Below are 17,784 nucleotides of genomic sequence, written 5' to 3' on the forward strand. Positions count from 1 at the left end.
CGCCTGGAGTGTCCATATAATTCGTTTCGCAATAATATAATAAACGTATCCGGCAGCTGACGCGTCCCGTCGCGCATTACTTTCCGCAAAAAAAGTATCAAAATCGAACTTTCACCATGCGACGATTCGCTGCGCTGCAACAATGTATTTCTTTTTCTGTGAGGCAGAGGCACCAAAATGAAAAAAAAAAAACGCATAGGAAAGTATGTTGGCCAGAATCTAATGCCTACTTTGGGCACCTAATGGGGCTATGGAAGGAATATCGAAGAAAACATGAGACGCTTGGTCCACTGAGAACCATACGCATACTGCTCAGTATCCTACAGCGGCGAAACAAGACTTTCCGGAAAGGTTCCGCTCAAGAAATGCGGTGCAATCCTTCGAGTCCCCACAGTGATGGCGGCGAGAGACCATTGTGTGGGTTTTTTTTTTTTTTTTTTTTCTCTCGTCTGCTAGCCAGAAAGCGTCCAAAACCCTGTCCGGTGAAAATCCACTCTGCCAGAGCAAACTGAACGCGCACCGAAGTGCACCGCACGGTGGTCGGGGCCATACGAGAAAAACGTTTGCGCTCTGGCTGGCTCGGCAGCCCGCGGGTAGGGTAGCGAGAACAAAAAAAAAAAAAATTGAAGAGGCTCAATGTGTCCTCGCGAATAAAAGCCAATATAGAAAAAATAAATAAGAACGTAGTTACTTTGGCCGGCTTTAGTGTCTTGACATGGATGTCCTGGCGTAGGTTTAAAAGAATGTTGATATTTTTTTATGTGACATGACGGCACTAATGAACCACCCCAACGCTTCGTCTCATTGGACCTCGCTGCCTGCTTTGTCAACTCGTCTGCTAGTGTGTTGATTTGGCTTGTCTCGTTGTATGTTCCGATGTAAGACTTTAGAAAAGTCAATAGACCTTTGGCGTCAAATGTTTACAACAACATTAAACCCACAAAGTTCCGCAATTGAAAATCTAAAGCACAACTTTGGAAATGTCAATGCACCTTTCACATCAAGAGCTTATGAGATTTATACCCATAAAGTTTCGCAATTGATATCCATGCGCTCCATAGATTCCGTGGCCTCAGTGAGATGCCGCAGCGAGCCCGCTCACCATCAAAGCGCCCTTAAAACTTTGTGCTCGGATGGGACTGCTTGGCGTTATATGACTCCCGGTGTATGGGCGTTGCCACGAAATCCAGCCCGAGTTTGCAATCTTCGCGGTTAAATGTCTTTTCGAGCGTCAAAAAGACATTCTAGACAAAATCCAGAGTGATTTCCGGCGCCGGGGGTAGCTTTGGTCGGTGGTGCATGGACAGCACGAAAAAATTTCGGGGGGGGGGGGGGCTAAAGCCCCATAAGCCCTCCGCCTGGCTACGCCCCTGGTAGTAGGCACACATGCCAAGGAATCTATGCACTGCCTTCATCCAAGTAAACAAGACAGGTCTGCCACTTCAACACTGCTAACACCATGTCCATGATGCACTAGAACGTTGCAGGCGCCGAGCACAGTTCAAGTGACATGACCTTGAAGAGGCCGTCTCGCGTGATGAAGGAGGTCCTTTCGCGATCGCTCTCGTCAACTTCTATTTTCCAGTAGCCAGACTTGAGGTCCATCGACGAGAAGTATTTAGCGTTGCAGAGCCGATCCAATGCGTCGTCTATCCGTGGGAGGGGGTATACGTCCTTTTTCGTGAGCTTGTTCAGACGACTATAATCTACGCAGAAACGTAGGGTTCCATCCTTTTTTTTTTCACCAAGACTACAGGAGATGTCCACGGGCTTTTTGACGGCTAGATGATGTCGTCGCGCAGCATTTCATGGACTTGGTGCCTTATAGCCTCATGTTCTCGCGTAGAAAGCCTATAAGGGCTCTGGCGGAGTGGTCGAGCACACTCTTCGGTTATTATGCGATGCTTTGCAACTGGTGTTTGTCGAATCCTTGATGACGTCGAAAAGCACTCTTTGTATTGTCGAAGTAGACTTCTGAGCTGTTGCTTAATCGTGGGGAGACTTGAATTAATGTCGAAGTCTGGTTCGGCAACTATGGTCATCGAGGTAGATGCAGCAGAATCCGAGAGGACAAACGCATTGCTGGTTTCCAGAATTTCCTCTATGTATGCGATCATCGTGCCCTTGTTGATGTGCTAGAACTCCTGGCTGAAGTTTGTCAGCAACACTTTCATGTTTCCTCCGTGCAGTCGAGTGATCCCTCTTGTGACGCAAATTTCGCAGTCGAGCAGTAGACATTGATCGCCTTCGATGACGGCTTCTACGTCAACGGCTGTTTCGGTGCCGACCGAAATAACAATGCTGGAGCGAGGCGGGATGCTCACTTGATCTTCGAGCACTCTCAAGGCGTGGTGACTACAAGGGCTCTCTGGCGATATCGCTTTATCTTCCGACAGCGTTATTGACTTCGACTTCAGGTCGATGATTGCGCCGTGTTGGTTCAGGAATTCCATACCGAGAATGACGTCTCATGAACACTATTGGAGGATAACGAATGTGGCAGGGTAGGTCCGGTTGTGAACTGTGATTCTTGCGGTGCAGGTTTCAGTCGGTGTTATTAGGTGTCCTCCAGCAGTCTCAATTTGAGGGCCTTACCATGCAGTCTTAACCTTCTTCAACTGGGCGGCGATGGGTCCACTTATGACTGAGTAGTCGGCTCCTGTGTCCACTAAGGTGGGGACTGCATGGCCATCGAGAAGCACTTTGAGATCGGTGGTTCTTTGCCTTGTGTTTAGTTCTCGGTGTCGTATCACGGCTGCGTTGTGTTGAACTGAAGCTGGAAAGTCGTGTCGTCAAGTCTTCTTTCGTCAGTGTATTCTTTGCTTCCAGACTTCGTCGCGATGGTGGCGTCTTGTTGATATGTCGTCAAGACAGGATTTTCGGCGCCTTCCTCGGTGGCGGAGGATCTTCATCAGTTCGACAAACAGCAATCGCACCTCCATCGGTTGCTGATTTTTGTTTTCTGGATATGGGCTCGCAGACCGGCCCCAGAGCTAGGCCAGTGTATGGTCAGGGTTGTGGAGACAAGTAGCGGCCTGGTGAGGGTGAACGGGATGGTTGTCGAGAACTCCACTGGGTGGCGGCGAGGTAGTCGGTGATGTCACGTGAGCGCTCTTCAAGCTGTGGATGCAGCGCTTCGACAGCGAAACCTCGGAGTCCCAAGTCGCGGTATAGGCATCGGCAGTACACATGGCCGGTTTCTCCACAGTGATCGCAGAGCAGGCGGTGATCAGGGGCTCGCGAAATGTCCGTCTTCCTCACGTAGCTGTGCTAGGCGATGGGTGGGCATGCTGGCGCGGCGGCGGCGGTGGATAACGGAAGTGCTGCGTTACAAGGCCCTGGCACGATTGCGCAGGGAGACCTTGACGGTGGGCAATGGCGTCGTAGGTCATTGTTTCTGGCTGGGGCTGTGGCGATGAAAGTTGCACTTCAGTAACCCCAAGTCATCGCTGAACCTCCTCTTTGACAATGTTGGCGATAGAGGCCACTTGAGGCTGGGACCTAGGGAAGAGCCTCTGCAGTTCCTCACGAATGACTGCTCTGATGGTCTCTCGCATGTCTTCAATGCCGAGTGATTGAACATCGTTGTAGTGTCGGCGATTATACTGCCTTGTCTGCATATCGAGTGTCTTCTCAATGGTTGTTGCTTCAGAAACAAATTCAGCAACAGTCCTGGACGGGTTGCGTATCAATCTGGTGAAGAGCTCCTGTTTTACCCCACGCTTGAGGAACCGAATTTTCTTCCCCTAAGGCATATCCAGGTCGGCGTGGCGGAACAGACCCATCATCTCCTCAGTGAAGATCGCTATGGTCTCGTTGGGTAATTGTACTCGGGCTTCTAGCATAGCTTCAGCCCTTTCCTTGCGTGCCATGCTCATAAAAGACCCCTGTAAGCTGCTACGGAATAGGTCCCACGTTGTCAGGGTGGACTCTCGGTTCTCAAACCAAGTTCTGGTGGCGTCTTCTAAGGCGAAGTATACATGCTGTAGATTGTCTTCAGAGTCCCAGTTGTTGAAAGATGCGATTCATTCGTAGGTCTCTAGCCAGGATTCTGGGATCTTCAGTTCAGGATCCATGGAAAGATTGTAGTTCCCGAGGTCGTTGCAGCAGAGTAGGGGACGCTGGGGCAGCCATTCGTGTTGTCTTGGCCACGCTCTTCTTGGTCTTCTCAGGTAGAAGTCCGTGCTTTGGGGGCAGCTGTTGCAGTTGCCGGCTTGCTGGATATTCCGGGACGATGATGGTGTTGTCTTTGCCGTCTGGCTTAGATCACGGCTTGTCGGGGGCGTTTGGTACATGAACGAACTAGCATCTCCACCAGATGTCACGTTGTAGTGACTGTCGAGAACACAGCAACAAAACTGTGAATGGTGAAACTAACCTTATTGGGCGAACCTGTGCCCACAAAAACAGGCTACACTCAATGCTCAACGGAAGTGGCGAACACAGTCGGCGATCGTCAAAAATCTAATCAGCGGGTCAAGCGCGTCGGCTTTTAAACATCAGTCGTTGAATGTTCCAGAGTAATCGCTGGGACCCACCTGTCTTCCACAAAGTTCTACACTATTTGCGTCACACATACATGCAATCAGATTACACAAGGTTCGGTGACAGACAGCGGATGGAACCATCAATAACATTCCAGAAACTTCTGATACATGCAGGCGCATCCTGCGCTGTGCGATAACATTTGTTAGGTGGTGAAACGTGGTTGCCCGATAAAGATAAACAAGTACACGTATCAATGTACAAAAAATACAGTGTATGAAATACGCTAACATACAGTAATGTGGTGTTCAAGTTGTACAATGGACAAAATGAATGCTCTTGAATGTGAGAGGTCACTGAACAAGAAACTTTCACGAAGTAAAATATAATCAATAGAACTACGGAGCGTGCGGGACATATTTGGCTATAACAAAACAGTATTTAAGGGGTTGTAGCACAATAATGATGTGAAAGGCAAGAAAAAATAACACGGTGGGTTATGTAAAGTTTTAATAATGCGTTGTTAGAAGGTACCGGAAATTTTGCTGGTCACCCTCATAAGCGATGGCATTAAGAAGATTGTTCCAAAGGCGAATGGCTCTTGGAAGAGTGGAGTAGTTAAGTGAATCACTCTTTCCATAGATGTCCATGAAATTTAATTGGTTGTACAAACGGTGGGACCAGTAATGAGCTTCAAGAGGCAGAACTGATGGTGCTGTATTATGGACATATTTGTGAAATAATGATAGCAGGGCTATATCATGACGATCATGCAAGGGCTGTGGTGAGAGGTCAAGTTTAATTTGTGTCATGCTTTTGATAGTCATGGCAATGTGAAATAAAATGCGTAGCCCTATTCTGAATAGATTCGACTTTTCGCGACTTTAAGCTAGTTTGCGAATGTCTTTAGTAGAATTATGCAACTTTCATCTTATGTACCCTAATGATCTGGAAGCATTGGCGCATGTGTATGCAATGTGTGTCGACCACAAAGGAGTTGAAGTTAGGTTAACACCAAAATATTTATATTGAGTACCATGCAATATAGCGATGTTATTTATGTGATAAAGAAACATAGATTTAGCATGCTTGCGGGTAAAAGAGATATTTTTACAGTTAGAAACGTTAAGCTGCATTAGCCATGTGTTACACCGAAGAGAAATAAGTTCTAGATCTTTTTGAAGGATTGCATGATCATTGGCACACTTGATGGAACGACAATGAATGCAGTCATCTACAAAAATGCACACGTGTTAGGAAATGTTATTGGGTAAGTCATTAATGTATATTAGAAATAGTAATGGCCCAAGAACGCTGCCTTAGGGTACACCTGAAGTAACGTGCGAAAGAGGAGAGGAAAAATTAACTGCTGTGAATTGCTGACAATTAGAAAGGAAATTGGGAATCCATGTTGGTGTAAGTGAATCTAATTTAAGAGCAGATAATTTCAAGATCAAACGGCAATGTGCTACGAGGTCAAAACTTCAAAAGTCTAGAAAAGCACAGTCAGTTTGTAGATGCTCTTCCATGTTAGTATGCAAATTAATTGTTAATTATAATAATTGCGTCTCAGAAGAGAAGTTTCTTTGAAATCCATGTTGATTAGAGAATGAAAATTTATTGGCTTCCAGGTGACTTTAGACATTTGATGCAATTACATGTTCTAGCATTTTCCAGCATATAGATTTTAATGATATTGGACGGTAGTTTTCCGGTGCGTGTTTATTACCTGACTTAAATATGGGTATGACCTTTGCTATCTTCCAGTCTGTGGGTAGCGCACCAGTCTCTAAGATATGAGACAGAATTTTACTAGATGCTATGACAGTGTTTTTCAGAGTTTTAGAATTAATGTCAACGCCACAGGATGTGGTTAGCTTGAGGTTATTTCTGAGGCTTGCGAAGCCTTCAACTGTTATTTCAATTGGTGACATGTTTTGGTAGTTTAGCTCTGATACATCCGGCAGATCAAGCTGATCTTCTGTAGTGAGTATAGAAGAAAAATAAGTATTGCAAGTAGAAGCACAGTAATTATCTGGAATGGGAGTGTTATTATTGTTTTTTAAAAGAATGTTAGTGTAGTCCTGATCTGGGCTTATAATGTGCCGGAACGTTCTGGGATTAGATTTTAGAAGAGATGGTAGGCCATAAGTGAAGCATTTATCTTTAGCTGAAGATAGGGCAGAATAGTAAATTTTTAAGCTTTTTTTGTACATGTCCCAAGCTGCTTGCGTGCGCAAGTGCTTAGCACTTTCGGCGCTTCCTGTTTCTCAGTAAGCGTAGGAATCTGGTGAACCATGGGCTAGATTTATCATTGGTTGTCTTAGTGAGAGGGACATACTGGTCAACCAAGGCAGACATCTTATTCCTGAAGAGTATCCACTTCTCCTCCACCGACCAACTGTGAAAACAGCATGTGGGAAAAGAATATATCTAATTTCAAAATCGGAACATTGTAATTGGCTTTATTATAATCACATAATTTTTTAGTATCGAAACCTGTAAAAGATGAGGGTACATTGAGAGTTACTTGCAGTAACGAATGATCACTAAAACCATTAATAGACACAATTTGATCAACTGTCTCAGGAGCTGTGGTGAGGATTAAATCTAAAATATTATTACCCCGTGTAGGTTGTGTAACAACCTGAAACAGGTTAAAATCTAAGGTTAAATTGATAAATTCTCTCGAAGTATTACAGGATGAAGATAAGTTAACCCAGTCGATCAGAGGAAAATTGAAATCTAGCAGATAGATGGCATCAAATGGGTGAAGCTTCGTCACTGATTCTATGTTGCTGTGCAAGTCATAAATAAATGAATTAGTAGAATTTGGAGGTCGGTAACATACACCTATAAGTATTTGCGAGGATGAGAACATGCATGCTGCCCAGATCATTTCTAGGTTAGAGTATGAGTTAATTACATAAGACGGAAGTGTTTTTCTTATTCCTAGAAGATGCCGCCGCCTCTTTGATCTTTTCGGTCATATCTGTGAACGTTGTAGTTGTGAATACATTCAAATATTTGTTTATCAGATATATCCAGATACAACCAAGTTTTCAGTTAATGCTAGTGTGTCACATTTGCTCTCTTCAAGAAAGGAAGAAAGCTGGTCACTTTTATGCACAAGGCTTCGAATGTTAGTGAACAATAATGAAACTGAAGGAAAGGCGTGATGGTAGTTAGAGCGATTATGGCATTTTGGGTGCGGCCCCTGAGCTATCTACTGGAAGGAATAACAGAGTTAGTAGCGATATCAAATATGCATGTCTTGTTGTCTATGCGCAGCCTGTCAAATGTTAGTTTGAACTGCTTTTTCTGTGTCTTCGCGCATGCAATGAGCTGTCTTCTCGCCTGCCGCGTAGCTGGGGAGAAATCTTCACTGATAGTAAATTACGATCCTTTGAGTATGCGTGCTGACATCAGAATGTTTTCTTTGTCCTTAAAAAAAGGTAATTTTGCTTTTATTAGCCTGCGTTTATTGTCACTGTACCTGCCCACTCCATGAACGCATTCAAATTGGTTATTTGTCTCAGCAATTTGAAGTTTCTCTCGGCAGAACTTTATTATTTTTTGTTCAGATGCATCCCAGTCTTCGTTGAAGGCATCTTCAATTTAAAAAAAAAACAGAAGGCAAGAGCGTCGCATCCGATTTTCAGCGCTATCACACCTAGCTGAAATGTTAGACATGTGGTCAGTAATACTGCGCAAGTTAGTTGTAGTTGTGACAGCATCGGATGTTTGCTGTTTGGATATGTTGCATAATTCCAAAGCTTAATTAATTAGTCTTAATAATTAACAAACCTATCACTTATTATAATTAATTTAAAGGTGTCAATGAGCAAATAATAAAGTGACATGAAAAATTCCTAATACAGTTTTCTGTTCCTCAATACTGTGGGGATCTCCTCCGTGCTCTTGAGACAAAGGAACGACAACACAGTAGTGCAAACAATCACAAGGGCATTTATTGCACCTTTCATAGATCAATGCCTGCTAGCGGACTTGCTATTAACAAAACATGCCGATGGGGCTCGCGACAAATCTAGAAGTCCGACTCACCGCGACCAGAAGCGAGCTAGCGAATATGTTCGCCCCATGCTGGATCCCTGCAACGCCTGGTCGTTCGCGTGTACGGTCACGCGAATCGTGGCGCGTTCGAAGGCGGCCACGCGAGGCGGTCTCGCAGAAGCACGGGTTGCCGCGCGCGCGGGGCGTCCACGCGGTTCGCCGACCCGCCGGGAAGGAGGCCGCATGTCCTCCCCTGCGCCCCCAAGTCACCCTGCCGTGAGACGGCGTTAGCAGCGCAACACTTGCGCCATCTCTCGCACTGCGCCCCAACCACATCACCCGCCGCGAGCATCACGCAGGCCACGCGGCGAAGCCGGATTACAGAAGACGCGCTATGCGGGAAAGACATCAGAGGACGCGCAAGAGTCGCGCATCCCCACAATACATGCTACATAAAAGTGTTTTTCTGAGCATGAAAGGAGTGTCTTGAGTGGCCAGTTTGCATGGCAATTTCACATGCATTTGCAGGCTTCTTTCATGGTCAGAAAAACACTTTTATGTAGCACGTATTGAGCAGCAGAAAGCTGTACCAGGAGCTTTTCATCTCACTTTTCATATAATTATAGTATTTGAGAAGTTGTTTAATAAATTCAGACTAATTAGGCAATTAGGCAGAATTTAAAAAATAATCTGAGAATCTCCAAGCGACGGCAAACATTGCCTTGGTTTTGTCCAGCTACGTGGCATTTGCTTGTTTTTAAAGTTTGGCTAAATTTATGTGGGAGACCCTATATGCTTGTATCGATGTTTTTAAGATAAAATATAAGCCCTTTCTTATGTTTTGTATGTGAGAATGCGCGACTCTCACACGTCCCCTGATATGTTGTTTTCCCGCATAGTGCCCGTCTCCTGCAAGCCGGCTTTGCCGCATGGCATAGCAACCCCATGGCGGTTGCTATACTTGCAGGGCAGTATGAGAGATGGCACAAGTGTTGCTCTACTAACGCCACCTAACGGCCGGGTTACTTGGGCGTGGAAAGGAGAAGGCTCTTCCTCTTTGGCTTCAGGTCGGCAAGCGGCACGGACGTTCCGCACGTGTGCTGATCCATGCTTCTGCGAGACCATCTCGCGAGTCCTATACCGGAATGGACAAATACGATCGTTCGAAAGCGCCACCGTTCACATGACCATATGCACGAATGACCAGGCGTTAGTGTCCAGCATGGTGCGAACATATTGGCTCACTATTTGGTCGCGGTGAGTCGGACTTCCTCAATTTGTCGAGCACCCATCGGCTTGTTTTGGGTTTAGCAACTCGGCTAGCAGGCACTGATCTGTGAAAGATGTAATGAATGCCCTTGTGATTGTTTGCAATCACAAGGGCATTTGTTGTTTAGTGTTGTTTAACGCCACATACATGACCTTGTAGCTTGGGATATGTTTCTTATACTGTATTTGAACACACCAAGAACATGTACCTATCTTCCTTTTTTGGCCAACATGCATGTCAATAATGCATCGCTGGAAGTTTTCTGGGGTGGTGAACACACTGCTGCCACAGCTCAGATTTTGGATTCTTTTCTCAGATTTCATTAAAAACTATAGAGTTGTTTGAGTTGTATACATGTACTGTGTAGCCACCCATTTTTATATATACAGTTTGTGGGGATTGAGATGCCCTGGCACCTTTGTGCGGGCAGTAGCCTGTTCTGTCGATCCCATACCTCTCCCCTTTCCACTCACGATAGTTGCCGGTGGTGGTGCTCCACTCGCAATGGTTTGCAGTGCGGGCGTTCGCATTGCGGCATAGCCGCTGGTCGGCTGCTCACGATGGGAGTGCATGCCCTCTCTCCACTGGGTATTGTAGGGGTTGAGGGACGGACTCCGAGATGAAAAACCCAACTTGGGAGGGTTTATTTTACATTATGTACAGGGAGGTGAGACGTCAGGTAACATTTGTACAGTCATTACGGGCCGGCAGCAACTCGGACGCTGCGGCCCGCGGCAAGAAGTTCGAGAGAGGTGAATCAGGGAATCAGGGCATGTTCTGGTCTCTCTGGAAGGCTTCTTATAAACCCTTCGAGCACTGTAAGTCACGTCATGTTTGACCAATGGGAGAGTCCGCTCAGATGACGCCACTTTCAGCCAATGGTAGGCGCCCGTGTCGCGGTGTCACACCTGGCGGCTCTCTGCGGTCTTGCCTCGCAGACTGGCAATGCACTTCTTCTAACGAGGAGAAGGGGAGGGCTGCTCCTGGTGGTACGGTCCACAGTGGTGGCAAATGCCTTCTTCAAAGGCGAAGGGGGACGATTGAGCTCCATTGTCCAAGGCCCCCTTCTAATCGCGGCGGCGCACGACCTGGGGGCCGCAAACTTGTTTGCCTGGGCGCTCCTCTGGAATGTGCTTTCCTGCTTCTGCATTCCTCAATTAGCTGTGCTGCGTTTCGAAGTGGTTTGGGGAACTCGAAGTAATCGCAGGAAACAGCTCCATATCTAACAGTATTTACGTGCTCTCCTCTTGTCTGCCGGCCCCTTTGTTTCTCGGACTTGAGCTCGCATACGATGCATCGTAATCATTAGCCTATGTTTAGGTCCACTGTACAATGAAGGCCTCTCCCAATGATCTCCACTTACTCTGTCTGCACTTACTGATTCCAAGTTGTGCCTGCAAATTTCCTAATTGGTGTTATGAAGAACTAAAGAAGCTTCTATAAATATGAGGCTACAGCCAAGGAATATCCATATGTCAAGGTGTATTATTAAACTTTGTATTGTGTTTTTGTTCTCTTCACCTACAGTTTCTGTTTGCAAGAATGCTGCCATAAAAATAGTGACCCCAGAAAGGACTCTCGCATGCACAGGCTATCTGCAAAATTTTTTATTTTATTGTTTGTGATGAAGCCCCATACGACCCTCCACATTTACACTGTATGCGGTCTCTAGCGTATGATCAGCAGCATTTCAGTAGCATACTCCCTGTGATGGTGCATTGCACGTTGCAGGGGCACAGAGCATTTTCTTGGGCCTTGTCTAGGCTTCATGATTGCATTTATCCATATAGGTATGTTCACAAAGCACTCCTTCCCACATGCCTCATGTTAGTGGGCATTATACTGCTGTTAGTGCATTGTTTCTATGGTATGTTTACTGGTGCCTTTACTAGCAAGCTTTGCATTAAGGGACACAATCAAAATTCATGACCTTTTTCACTCATGCACAACCAAGACCATTGACAACTTGAGCCTTCTGTAATTGCCATCTACTCTTTCCACGGTGGCAGATGACAGCGAGTCGGAGCATGGCCCACTGTCCAAGAGGACTCGCAAGGACATTGTTGTTGTCTACTGGATCTCATTCCTTGACCAGAGTCAGAGGGTGCTGCTCTTCACACAGGATGAGAGAGTCTGGAAAGATGCTCGAAAAGTGAGTGGTTACCAAGGACGTGTAATCCAGTCCTTTGTTGATTCAGCTTTGCACTGGTGTTTGGTTATCATTCTGACTGGCTCAGTCCTGGATATCAGCAGATTTATCAGCTTGCCAATTTGCTTTGTTGACAGGTTGTATGGATTTTTTGGGTGACTGCTAGTGTAGGTTGAACATGTTCCTGCAAAATGTTTGTTGTTTACGTCACTGACGTACATATCACACTTTTTGTTGTTTACATCAGTGACATAGATATCACACTTTTTCTTGGCAGTGGCATCTTGCAGGCCTGGATTTTGACATGCTGTCATGTTTTAGCCATCTTATAAAGAGGTGTGGTTACTTTGAGTAAAGACTTGGACCACAGATTTAAGTTTAATTTGTTGATTTGTAAACATGTGAGGTCAAGCAAGTAGCTTATCATTTTATCATGTTCATTAAGTCAATGACTGAAGGCAACCATTGCGAAGGTGGTTGAGGAAGCCTTCGTTTGCTATCATGGTACTTGAACCTCTCCTCAGTTGGACATAGTTCTGCTAGTCTTCATCCATCCCTGTGTGCATCGAATGCAGCATTTGGCTGATAGTTTAATTTAACTGGTTGAGTTGCTAATAGACCAAGCTTTAATAAGTCCACCTTAGCTAGCTGCAGCAGTTGTACATGAGCCCAGTGTCCTGCTCAGTGTAAAAATGAGGGAGCCACCACAGCATGGGCAGTGAATGCACTGCAGGTGGTGGATGGTGAGCAGTCGCACCTTGAGCTGTTTGTGTCCCTGCATGGGGCTGGCATCTCCTTGGTGAGCAAGTCTCTGGTGGAGCTGGCCTACCTGAGTGTGTGCAGTGCCCCCGCTCAGTGGGAGGTGCGCATCCATGAGGCCTGGAAGCCTCTGACCCTGGAGCTGGCTGCCTGGCTCGAGTACCGGTGGTCCTCAAGCAGCAAGGTCGCTGAGCTCAAGGACTATGTGCAGGTCATGAATGCCTAATGTTGCTACCCAGAATTGCACAAAAGTGTCCTCAACAAGAAAATAAGCAAAATTTTTATAGCCATTGTATTTCAGGCAGTTAACAATGTGTTTAGTCATGTTTACTCGAAACAAATGGGAGAAACTTGGTCATTGCAATAGAACAGACATTTTTGGATGTCATATTCAATGCTAAGCTAACTATCATCCGGCATATAAAACTGTTGAGGATGAAATGTTTTAGAACTCTAAACCTTATCAGTCATGGGGAACAGATAGGTACTGTCTATCTCTTTTTAAAAGCTCTGCGTAGTCATGCATAGACTATGGCTGTGTTGTTTATCACTCAGCGTCACAAACAACATTTAAGTTGCTTGATCCTGTCTATCACTCAGCTATCCATTTAGCACATGGTGCCTTTTGTACAAGCCCTGTTCAAAACCTTTATGCAAATTTGCATCAGTAGGTGGCCACTGGATTATCAGCAAACGTATCTTGGAGTTACATATTGTCACATTGCTGTGACAGCATAGAATAATGCTATCTAAAGCGTGACCTAAATATATGTACTCTTTGTTGGGTGAACCTGCGCCTAGCAAAACAAGTCGCTCTTAAAACACAATAATGGTGGCAAGCACAGTCAGCGATTGGCAAAATCGGCTCTGTGGATCAGACATATAGTCTACTTATGCACGGCTCAATTAACCATCCAGCCTAACTGTTGGTGCTTGCATAAGCTCTAGAATGTGTGGGGATCGAGGTGCCTTCCCACGCCTCGTCCCCCAGCTCGCACATTGTGCTTAGTCCGTATTCGGGAGCTGCTGCCATAACTGCAACACGGTGGATACGGCTAGTGCGGTGGAGCTAATTGCCCGCGCAGACCGTGCTTTTCTCTCCCGAGGTCAAGTCACCACGCGAGCAAATGTCATCAGGACATGCCCTATTGGCCTCCCAAGTGACAGCCCCCGGACGCCCTCTCCACCCGAGCTTTCTTCCGCTGAGCACTTCATCATTGCAGCATATGCTCACAGGCATGTAACAAGTTGGTGTCATGGGACCTTTGTGTTGTGACGCGAAGCGCCAACTGATAAGACAAGACTATGCATTGATGGGGAACCACGGAACTGCCTTTATTCTGATGGCAATCGCTTATATACACTTGATATAATTGACAGCGCCCCCTATACACAACACATTCCCCCTCATTAACAAAAAAAGAAAGGAAATAAAATCAATCCACTTTTGCGCACTCACTTCACATCACATGACACGAACGACGTTCTTACTGTCAGGTAAGCTCGTAGTCTTGATATCGCGCTGGCACTCTTCTTGTTCGTTCCGGCCTGGTGCGAGATGGTGCTGTGGTTGTGGCCAATTGCGATCGAGAATTGTCTTGCTGATCGGGAACCTCTAGAATAGACTCCGTTACTGTGGGCTGTGCACCGTCAGAATGGCTGGCGCTTCTCTGGATGTCTTCTGATGGCACCATTTCAGATTGATTCTCGACGGTAGTAGGAGTATTTTGCTCCGCCATCTTCCCTATGTGAAGATCCAGGTCGCAGGAAAACCCCGAGGCCGCACTGCGTTGCGCTGTAACCGCGTCCGCTAGTGCCTGTCCTGTCCCAACTTTACCAATTACTGTTAGTTTTGATCCGTTCCATTTCGTACCGTTTGCCAGCAAAACCGAATTCGTGCCCACTCGTCTCTTCACCTGGATCGGCAAAGAAAACTTGTGTTTCGTCTTTGGTCTGCCTTGCTTTATTTTTACGAAATCTCCTGGCTCAATGGTAGACGCTCTGGCACCTCGTTTTTCATCGGTGTACTTTTTGTTCGTTGTTGCTGCTCCTTAACGCGCTGTTTCAACTTTTCCATGGCGGCACGCGGCTCCTCGAAAAATTCCCTTTCTGGGAGGCTAACAACATCCAATCTTGTTCTGGGTCTTCTTCTATGCAGTAGGTAAGCCGGTGAGGCTCCTGTAATTGCATGTGGGGTGGCCCTGTAAACACCCAGGTAGTCCCAGATTGCCTCCTTCAGTGGTCTTCGTTCCAATGCCGCAACCTGAATATATTCCTTGAGAACGCAGTTGAACCTCTCAATCTGACCATTGCATTGCGGGTAATACAATGTTGTAGCACAATGCTGGATTCCCCGATCTCGTAAAAACTGCTCAAAACATGTCGACATAAACTGACACCCACTGTCAGTCACAATGCTTTTCGGGTACCCTTCTCTCGCAAAAAGTTCCAAAAGCACTTTCACTACTGCCTGTGCAGTGATTGTGGACACAAATGCCACCTCGGGCCACTTGCTGTGGTAATCAATAATAGTGATTGCAAACCTGCACTCCGGAGGGGCTTGCTCCATCGGCCCAACAATGTCGATTCCCAGCTTTTCCCATGGCTTCTCGGGCCACTTTACTGGCTCCAATGGGGCCATTACGGTTTTTGCCGATTTATCTAATGCTTTGCAGATAGCACAATTGCTAACCAGCGATTCCACATCCCTGTCCATTCCGGGCCACCAGTACTGTTCCCTTAACCGTTGTTTGGTCCTTACTATGCCTGGATGTGATTCATGTGCCATCATGACCAGCCTGGAAGTGAGTGTCGATGGGGGAACGACTCGTTCCGCGCGAAACAGTAGCCCGTCTATCACCGACAGCTCTTCTTTTATACGAAAAAACAACCTTAAATTTCCAGCTAAACAGCCCTTTTCCGGCCATCTGGACGTAACATGCTGCGCCACCTCATTTAATAATGTATCCTCAGCTGTTTCTGCTTGCAACTCACTCTTAGTGATCATGCTGGAAACCACAGCAACTACTTCCTCCACCGGTTCGTCCTCTGCAGAGGTCAAAGGTAACCTAGAAAGTGCATCCGCAACGACATTGGTGTTCCCTTTTGTGTACTGCACAGTGAAGTTGTATCTGAAAAGTCTAGCACACCAGCGTTCAATACGCAGTGGGCGTCTTCCAACCCCATTTGTGGACAGCAGTGTCACCAAAGCCTGATGATCAGTTCGTAAAACAAACCTGCGGCCCCACATATAAACGTGCCAATGTTCGCAAGCCCATAAACATGCCAGCGCCTCTTGTTCCCCGCTAGAGTACTTGCGTTCTGTAGGAGTTAGTGTCCTCAAAGCGAATGCCACTGTACGTACTTCTCCGTCGACTACCTGCTGGAGCACAGCTCCTAGTCCATATGCCGAGGCGTCAGTGGTCAATTGTACAGGCAAAGACTCGTTGAACATAGCCACCACCTCGCATGATGACAGCATCTCCTTGATCCTGCAAAAGCTCTCCTCAGTGCTCTAATCCCACACGAACTTCTGTCCTTTACGAAGAAGTCGTCGCAGCGGCTCCACCACCTCTGCATAATTGGGAAGAAAATGTGAGTAATAGCCTACGAGCCCAAGGGAAGACTGCAGCGAGACTACATCGGCAGGCGTTTGTGCTTTAATCACAGCATCCACCTTTGACTTGAGTGGGGCAAGACCACTTGCACTCACACGATGACCCAAAAAGGAGAGTTCCTTGACAGCGAACAAGAATTTCTGATTTAGCTGCAGCCCCGCCTCAGCGATCCGATGCAATACCTCGCGAAGGTTACGGTTGTGCTCGTTCTTAGTCTTTCCAAAGACTATGATGTCGTCGATATAAAACAACATGCCCTTGCAGCCTTTCAAGATTTCTTGCATCATTTGCTGAAACGCGGCTGGTGCCGATGCGAGGCCAAAACACACTCTGCGGAACCTAAATAAGCCTTCGTGCGTAATAAACGTCGTTAATTCGCGACTCTCTTCGGCTAATTCCACTTGATGGTAGGCTGCAGCAAGATCCAGTTTCGAGAACCATGCTGCTCCGCTCAGCGCATGCAACAGTTCCTCAGTGTGCGGCAAAAGGAATCCATCAATGACTACTGCTTTGTTCGGCTCGCGTAAATCGACGCATAGACGAATAGTTCCATCCTTCTTCTGCACAACCACTATAGGAGACACCCATTCCGTAGCACTGACCTTTTCTATAATGCCTGTATCCAATAATCTTGCCAGTTCAGCCGCTACCTCCTCTCGCAGTGTCAGGGGCAAACGTCGAACCTTCACTGCTACGGGTTTTACATCTGTACGCCGCTTCACAGTATGTACAAGTTTTTCGCTAATCCCAACTTATCAGCGAAAAGAAAGGAAAACTCACATAATTCAGGAGGAAGCGACTGGGGGCTGACCGTGATTTGCAAACACTCTAGTGTAGAACCGATGATGTGCAATTGTAGCTGGTGGACCCCATCCAGTCCTAGTAATGCCATGCCTTGGGGAACAACGTAAAATCGAAGGCAAGCCGAGTTGTTCCCGCGTACAACTCTGGCTGTGAACCATCCCAAGACCGGAATTTTCTTCTGTGAAAAATCCCGCAGCGTCGCTGAAGCCGCAGTCGAAGGAAAGCTGTTGGCGAACTTGGCTCGATAAACGTGGTCTGGCAAAATAGACACCGACGACCCAGTATCTACCAGCAACTGAAGTGGCTCGTTCTCAATAACGACGTCAACGACCAAATTCCTTCGTTCCACTTGTCTGACCGCCAGTACAGTGAGCACGTCCTCCTCGCTAGCGCCGTCGTTTCGGACCGTCCGCACGTCCCGCTCTGCCGACCTGCCACAGACCGCTCGAAAATGTCCCATTCTGTGGCACTGGGAACAACGTTTCCCCGTGCTTTGCATTCCTGTGAATTAGCTAGGTGCCTTGTAGAGCCGCACTGGTAACACTTGCGCACCGGCGTCATTGCCGCGTCGCTGTCTGGGCTTTTGCCTTGAGATACATGCTGCACTATGTCCGTTTGTGACGACCCTTGGTCATAGATCGCAGCCCCCTCCGCTGCCTGCTCGTACGTCTGTAGCATTTCCACTG

The 17,784-nt window shown here is 46.7% G+C and overlaps 1 protein-coding gene across 12 annotated transcripts in view; it reads left to right on the forward strand.

The window, feature by feature from the left end:
• Positions 1 to 17,784, forward strand: part of LOC135897507 (intermembrane lipid transfer protein VPS13A-like) — a 1,023,564-nt gene that overhangs the window by 754,569 nt on the left and 251,211 nt on the right. For 11 of the 12 annotated variants that reach the window (XR_011514733.1, XR_011514732.1, XM_070539327.1 and 8 more), the window contains 2 exons: positions 11,779 to 11,921; positions 12,652 to 12,888. Coding sequence is in view for 10 of the 12 variants with exons in the window: in XM_070539327.1 (XP_070395428.1) it covers positions 11,779 to 11,921; positions 12,652 to 12,888 (380 nt within the window). In the remaining 2 variants the exon portion in view is untranslated. The remainder of the gene's footprint in view (positions 1 to 11,778; positions 11,922 to 12,651; positions 12,889 to 17,784) is intronic. The other variant, XM_070539332.1, reaches the window with a different exon arrangement.

The sequence above is a fragment of the Dermacentor albipictus genome, chromosome 5 (assembly GCF_038994185.2).
Source record: "Dermacentor albipictus isolate Rhodes 1998 colony chromosome 5, USDA_Dalb.pri_finalv2, whole genome shotgun sequence".
Lineage (NCBI taxonomy): Eukaryota > Metazoa > Arthropoda > Arachnida > Ixodida > Ixodidae > Dermacentor > Dermacentor albipictus.